Source organism: Xiphophorus couchianus, chromosome 12 (genome assembly GCF_001444195.1).
Source record: "Xiphophorus couchianus chromosome 12, X_couchianus-1.0, whole genome shotgun sequence".
NCBI classification, from domain to species: Eukaryota; Metazoa; Chordata; class Actinopteri; order Cyprinodontiformes; family Poeciliidae; genus Xiphophorus; species Xiphophorus couchianus.
In genome coordinates this window covers 11881417-11889440 of record NC_040239.1, presented here as the reverse complement: position 1 = coordinate 11889440, position 8024 = coordinate 11881417, and the positions used below count along the sequence as shown (strand labels likewise).

The following is an 8024-nucleotide window of genomic DNA, read 5'->3' as shown; positions in this document are numbered from 1 at the left end:
CCAGCTCTGGCTTCAGCGTGAGCCTGTGGGTTCAAAGGCCGCGTCCCATAATTCTCCGTGACAAACATTCTGAAACAAAATGTTACGGTGTTGATTAGAAATTTATATATCTTCATTAATTCCATGAATGATGAATAAATTATGTATCTGAATGCACAAGCTGAAATCTATTGTGGCTTTCATCTAATCCACAAACGGTTCAGAATTACTCCAGAATTTGAGGATATATTCTGCTCCACCCGTAATATTTCAAACAAGCCATGCATAATTGCCAATTTAGACATACGCTAGTTTTGTATTATATACTTGTGCTGAAACAAAATGTGAGTGCAGGAAAATGTGCCCAACATATACCAACAGAACTCAAATACTCTCTAAAACTGCCTTTTTCTCTATTCCTACTCTCTTGAAGAAAAAAACTGCATGCCAAATAAAACCTTTAAAATAATGTAAAATATCTCAAGATGACCAAAATCAATCCATCTCTAATTTTTACATAATACTTAAAAAATATCCCCTCACAGCTTCCATCATCTTCTCAAGGCCTCTGGCTTTTGGTTTGGGGTTGATATCTACTCGTTTTGCACCAAATCGGTTCATCTCTGGGACACAGAATTCATCTCCTCCATGAACTTTCTCTTGCAGTTAATTGTTTGAACAGATGAACTTGAAAACTTCAGTTGGCTGGAAGTTTAACCCAAGGAGGAACCAGAATTGTGGAGGTCCACAATTCTCTTGCTTGATCTTTTTGCTGCATTTTTCAATAGTGTCGCACAAGAAAGCAATGGGAATGAACTGTTGCCTTAAAACACATGCTAAAGCATGCCTCCAATTAACTCAAATTTGGTGAATCAGCCCATTGTCACCTGGGCTTAACTAAATTATCTTAAGCTATAGTAAATAACCAGTTTCCAGCTGCAGATATGCAAAGCGGCTTACTGCCGGTATTTTACTGTAAATTAGAGACATTTTCTTTAAACAGTGTGTTGACAACATAAAATGCTTTAAAACAATTTACAGTTCAAAAAACTAACTTTTATTAAAACAAAAAACAAATCAATTATTGACTCATTAACAAGATTATAAAACAGTGATTTAGTTACATAAATAAATTGATATCGGTGTATCAAATCTTAATTTCATAAGCATGTATACATGGGTCATTGTAATAAATAAAATGAGAGCGCAGAAGATTCCTACACAAACCAAAACAGTAGAAAATAAAAAAATAAAATAAAAAACAGCTAGACGACTCAAGAGGAAACTGTTTCCAAAGAGAACAAGAGACACTGGACGATGTTTTTTTTTTTTTTCCCATCAAACACGCGTGAGGAATTGCTTTGTTAAAGCATGGAGTTACACAGCCATTCACTTACTAATTAAGGACACTAAAGCTGGGACCAAAAAGTTGGTTGTCTCTCACCTCTTTCGAACGCGTTTGGTTGTTAGATACTGTAGATCTTCTGTTTGGTTACTTTAAAGCGTTAAGACAAGGCAAGAGAAAAGGCTGCTTTTTATCTTTAATCAACACAACACAGACAAGACAAAAATGGAAAAACAGAAAAATCAGAAGTACGGTTAAAAAGAAAAAAAAAAGACTAGTTATGGGACAAGAGCGGCGAACTTTGCAGAGGAGACTCTGGAAATTCTGCTGCAACTGAAGGGAGGACTGAGGAGACTCCATTTTCTAAAAGCTAGATTTGTGATACTGAAGCTCTGAACCTGTGTACGATTACAGACAGGGATCCTAATACTTTTTCTTTTGACAAAACTGCTCTGGCAATTGTTAAATTTTTCCAAAATGAGATGAAGACGAGAAATATTCTGAAATGCATGGACAAAAACATTATGCAATTTTCGTTTTTCCAAAAGAATTTCATGGTACAACAGCAAAACTGTGTCAGTATCTTCACGACCTCTTGGTTGTGCCGACCAGTAACCTGAAGCAGTCTGCCTCCCTCCCCTTTCTACGCATCGATCAGCAGGAATGAAGTACAGTCATCCTCTCTGAGAGAAATCTTGCAGTTCTGATAAAAATCCAGGGTCTCAAACATGAACACTTGTGGCTTTGTAAGTCCAAAAAAATACCTTCAAGGAGGTCATGCTAGTCTTTCTGATATGTTAATTTGAACAAAAGAGGAACAAAACAGAAAAAAAGAAGACAAAAAAGAAAAAGCAATGGAGAGCCAGAGAGCGAGAGAGAAAGAGAGAGAGAGCAAACTACAGCGGCTTCAAGTATTTCACATTACATAGAATACTCTGTATAAATTAGTTAACATATACTTTCAGATCCTCCATATTCAGACATATACTATGGCATATATACAGAGTACAATAAATGCTTGCTCATGTCGTGTTTCTTTTTTTTTTTCCTTTTTCATCCTCGAAGTTCGATTTGTTCCACCTTTTTTTTTTTTTCCTGCGTAGAGAAAATCCCTGAGAACGTTCCGGTTGCTGAATGTTCCACGTGACGAAATATAACAGTAGAAAGTCTAAATGGTTGTGATTCACATGCACAGAGCGGAGTGACACTGGCCTCGGCTGAAAACAACTTACAGTGAGGGCTGCGAGGAAGAGGAAGGGGTAGCAGAGCATAGAAGGGACTTCAGGAGGATTCTGACTCTTTGTTTCCGTTTAACGCTGGATTTCAACTTTTTTTTTTTTATTAACACTGTCAGCTATCATAGTGAATAAATATTATGACAGCAAAAACTGGGAGCAGGTTTAATACCGCATCATGAGGTAGTCTTCTCCCCCCAGGAATTTCTTGCGCAAAATAACCGCAACTGCAGCTGCTTACAAAAGGATTCATACCCTTTGACTCCGAGTCTCAAAAGTGTGGCGTGCATATGTATTCAACCCCTCTTTACTCAGTGCCAGAGAACAGTGTTGAACAAAGAGTATAGTGAAGACCTGGGAACACACAAGGCATGTCAGGGATAAAATTCTGGAAAATCAAGATTCCAAGCTTCAAACACCTGAAAAGAGGGGAAAAAAATATGGTGTAGCTGCAGCCCTGCCAAGTTATCACCATCCACCTAAACGGACAGGCCAGATAAAGAGAGGGTTACTCAGAGAATCACTCAAGATGCCCATGGAAACTCTGGAGGAGATACAGAGATCCACAGCTCAGGCGGGAGACATGACAACTACCATTCTTCCTTATATTTTTGTTCTAATTCAAGTCTCTGCTTTTAAATGTTTTTTACCATTTCCCTGATGTGTCCGGCATACAGTTTCAGTAGTTACATGTCTGACTTTTGAAAAACTTTGGTACAACATTCTTATTTAAATACTTTATGTAAAACTGACCTTGACCTAGTTGTGCACTCCAAAAGTAAGGCTTCTAAGGAAGAGTGCCAAGAAGGAAGCCAGTGTTGAAAGAATGGCATAAAAACAAAATCCCAGCTGCAATCTGCCACAAACCATGGAGGAACACCCAAAACATGTGGTCAGATGAGGTCAAAATCAAACATTCAGCTTGCAATCTAAAACACTATCTCTGGCAGAAAACTAACAATGAACAATATCCTGGCAAGAACTCTGCTATAATGAAACAGTGTTTGCAGTGTCATGCTGTGGGGCTGCGCTTATTGAGCAGGGAAAGAAAACTGAATAAGATTGACCAAGATTAATGGAGGACAATCCTGGAAGAAATAAAGGGTGGAGACTTGGGTTCACCCTCCAGCAGAAGAAAGATCTTAAGCATGCTGCTATAGCAACACCAATGGTTCAATTCAAATCCAAATTAAAATCCAGACATAAATCTAATTGATAATTTGTGGCGAAACTTTCAAATGGCTGTTCAGACATGCTTCCTTCAATCTGACGGAGTTTGAGATATTTTGCAAAGAAGAAACATCTCCAGATGCGTAAAATCTGGTAGAGCCACACCCCAAAACAACTCTACAAAGTATTGACTCAGGGGGGCTGAATACATGCATATGACTGCCACACTTTTCAGATATTTGCTTCGGAAAAAATGTGAAAATCATGTATCATTTTCTTTTCACTTCACAAATATGCCCAACTTTGTGTTGGGCCAAAAACCATCAAATCACGCATTGATGTTTGTGCCTCTAACACAACCCAAATGTGAGAAAGCTCAGGGAGGCATAAATTCTTTTGAAAAGCGCCACAATTCAGTCCGGTTTCAGCAATAAAGAACTCCGCCTGCACCGCGTTGCATTAATGTAGATATAATACTTCACTTTTTGATGTGTCATCACTGGGCGCGTGGGTAAAATGGTACGACAACAATAATAACAATAATTATAACGACAAGAGTTAGCTAAGAGCATTGTTGTGTGGAAGTGACCCAGAGAAAGCTAATGGCTGCTCAAGTGCTGCTGCTGTGGGATAGGAAATGCTGATGGTGCCTTTTTTAAGTCAGTGCTAACCCAAGCTGTGCCGAGCTGAGCGAAGCTGTGCAATGCTGCCCAGTGCCCATCAGCAGGGGCCTAGACCAAGGGAGGTGCTCTGTGTCATTTTAAAGCCTTAGTTTCTCTTTGAGGATTCCGAGACGTTGAAATCGGTCTGTTTTTGTTTTGTTTTTTTCTTGATTTTTTGTTTTTTTGTTTGTTTTTTTTAAACATGAGCGCTATTGTACAAAGGCTTCAGCCACTCATTAACATAAAACTCAATATACACTGAGAATGGGGGCAGGGGAGCAAAAAGATGCTTGAAAATCATAAAAATATAGAAAACAAAAAGCCATTTCACGTTTCATTTTCATCTCGCACACATGTAGAGAAGTACACACAACATTCACAATGTGACAAATTTCCTCTCTCCTTAAAAATAAAAAAACGCTTCTGTACACATAGTAGTAATAATAATAATAATAATAATAGCAATAATGTTTATAACAATAACAACAGCAAGAACAATAATACCGCATGTGGCTCTTGATTTTTTTGTCATCTTTTCCGTTCTCTTTTTGCTTCATTCTACAAGTCACATCCCTCTTACCTGTCTATTAGTCCAAAAGAAGTTCAAAAGGCAGACTCAAGTTAATAGAAAAGTACTAGAGTGGAAGAGGAGCCGCACCCTCAGCCAAACCGCTCCCGAACCAGCATCATCAGTTTCTTTTTGCCCTTGTAAATCTGTTTCAGGTTGTCTATGAACTGGGTGAACTGGATGTGTCCGTCGTGAGCCATCATGAACGTCTCCCGGGCCTTCCCCAGGAACTCGATGAACTCGCTGTAGTGCCGAGGGCTGATGTGCGTGAGCCTCGAGTGCGTAGTGTTAATGTAGGCCCCAATGGTTGCGTCCAGCAGCTGCCTGAGCGGCGCCTTGTCCAGCGACATCAGCTTCCCAGAGTTCCTGCGGCTGTGCAGCGCCGACACCATGCCCGGGGTGGTCAGCGTGCACCGCCGCAAAATGTCAGACAAAACGGTGGCGCACTTCACACTTTTGACCACCAGCGGGATGACGGCGGCCAGCTCGTTCTTGCCCAGCGAGTGGCTGAGCGCGCAGGCCCACAGTACGTCGTTAATGGCCGGATGAGTGTCCTGGTTGTAGCTGAGGTTCAGGTGAGCCATGGCTAACGTCGCCAGCTTGTACGCTCGCATCGGATAGCCGCGGTGCTCCATGTAGCGCGCAATGGTGAACAGCTGCGTGTAGCTCATTCCCGTTGCTGCGGCGTCCAGTACAATCTGGTAGGCTGTCTCGAAGGCAATGTGGTCTTTTTCACAGAGTGTGAGAGCGGAGAGGGCGCAGTTCTGGGGGTCCTTCATGGCACACTGCAGGGCGAGCGTACGGGCGGACGAGGCCAGGTTCTCCTGCTGGTGGCAGTCCAGGTGCAGGCGAACTATGGTGCTGTTGGACATGACAGTGGTCGCCACAATACTGGTGGCTTCTGTGGGAGTGAAGAGTGTGAACCAGCTCTGCATGATACTGTCCAGTGCATAGACACCTGGGGGACACATTTTGAGGGAAAAATAAAAATGACAAATGAGGTTAAATTTGGAGAACAATGGCAGATCTAGCTCGTGACGGATTAAGACTCACCAACTTCAGTGGCGCACGTGACCAACCAGCGAACCATCTCTCTCCTCCTCCAGTTCAACGTGGACAGAGTTATTCTCATGACCTAAAGAAGGCAAGAAGTGATGAGAGGGAAGTGACAGGTGAGTTAATTCATTATCTGAAGGGCTGAACTTCTTTCTTTCCAGTTCATATTAATTCTGCAGCAGACTGTCGAGCAGACACAGATGGATTTATAAAATGCCAAAACACATAAGAACATTGCAAGCAGAAAAACATTTCTGCTTGCAATGTTACCATTTGTCCAAACTAATCTCATTAAAAACCTTGATTAAGTTCATAGAGGTTAATGTCAGCGATACTGGCGTCTTGGACTTTGATTTAGATATTGCAACATTTGTTGCTATGATCTTTGCTTAATTTTTCTGGCATTATTTCATAGTTTTTCTTTCAGCAAAATACATAAACACATTTAAAACAGAACAGGCTCATAAAATAAATATTTGTAGAAATTTTTATAAAAAATAATTCATGGTGCAAGAATGCTATTGTTCATTTGAGGCAGGAATTAAATAATTTAAATGAAACATATTGAGGGTAAAATTAAATAAAATAGAAAAGTATTTGCTTAGTTATGATTAGAAGCTTATGGTCCAGGAAGACTGTGTTGGTAGAATTTCTAGAACAAATGTTATTCCTAAAAGCAAAACAAATCAGTGCAGAATTTGCATGATTACATCATTCACAGCAACTGGTGAATGTAAGATGCAGCAATGCAACAAATTAGTACTACAAAAAAGAACAGTGATTAAATAACTGAATCAACACACAGAATTTTAAAAACTTGCAAGAACATGTCCAGACATTGAAAAAATAACCTTTCATAATGTGTGTGTGTACAAATGAATTTTAGCTTACAGGAGATGGATTTAAAAAAGATTTTTTGAGAGAGAGAGAGAGAACTACGGGAATTACAGGAAACCAGAACTTTTAGGAAGATAAAACCCCTTTCACCTGCTTATCAGTCACTAGCCTCAGGTGCCAAACACAAGTGAGCCACCAAACGTCTGATTTGTGATTACTGCTAGGAGCGGGTGGCCATTTCTACCACCAGTGACGATGTGTTTGCACACCTGCAGTCCGAGCTCCAGAGAAACCTTAAGAAGAGTGATGTCCGGCAGGCTGTCCATGAGAGTGGCGATTTTGAAAGCATCCTGTGCCAGTTTGAAGATGTGAGACGAGGAGTGGATGTTTTTCTGGATGGACTCCAGGACCGTCTCCAACCTGCGACTGTCACCTACGAGGATACAAGCAGAGAAATAAGTTAGAGTAAGGTCATCACTTAATCAACTTAAATCTAAACTTTAAACGGACTGTTATTTAACTTTCATTTGGTAGGGGACAAAAGATTGAGAAGTAATTGTCAACACAATTAGCTGTGCCACAATTATTGGTACTGCTAATCTAATTCAGGCATTTTTGCAATTTGTGTCTAAATTTTTATTGGTTCCAAAGGTGTAGAAGCTTTTAATTAGCAATGCTTTACTTTCTCTTTTCCTGGGGTATAGTTTTGATGTAACACAGAAGTTCCATATTTCTTAAAATGGGAAAGGCAAGAGAAGTTGGCCTTCAAGTAAGCTAGGTGTGTCTTTATCTTAGTAAATAAAGAAATGCCTACAAGAAACTAAGCCTGTTTTTTTAAGCAAGTGAATTTGCACCTTTAGCTGCAGTGAGCATGGTGGAGGCCAGCTCACACTGCTGAGACTCTATATGGCTCAGGGTGAACCAGCGCGGGTAGCGGTTGGGAACTACAGACACAATGTGGTGAGGTCGCGAGAGGTCACCGGACGATGCCGTGGACTCCAACACCGGCAACCTGAGGGAGAGACGCATTTAAAAAAAAAGAAAAGGGTGTTCTTTGTGAGATACTTTTTCCATTTTAAAAATATGACATTACTTTTAAAGTTTTCCTGCTACTTTAATAATTAGAAACTTTCACAAAATGATGGGGACAAAAAAAAATACTTTGGATATGA

At 40.3% G+C, this 8024-nt stretch overlaps 1 protein-coding gene across 3 annotated transcripts in view; it reads right to left on the bottom strand.

Moving 5' to 3' along the window:
* Positions 1-2405: 2405 nt before the first annotated feature.
* LOC114154424 (zinc finger SWIM domain-containing protein 6) overlaps positions 2406-8024 on the bottom strand; it is a 60589-nt gene continuing 54970 nt past the window's right edge. For all 3 annotated transcript variants that reach the window (XM_028033508.1, XM_028033506.1, XM_028033505.1), the window contains exons 11-14: positions 7707-7864; positions 7122-7285; positions 6013-6094; positions 2406-5917 (exon numbers count right to left, since the gene is read on the bottom strand). In XM_028033508.1, the coding sequence (XP_027889309.1) occupies positions 5052-5917; positions 6013-6094; positions 7122-7285; positions 7707-7864 (1270 nt within the window). In that variant the 3' untranslated portion in view covers positions 2406-5051. The remainder of the gene's footprint in view (positions 5918-6012; positions 6095-7121; positions 7286-7706; positions 7865-8024) is intronic.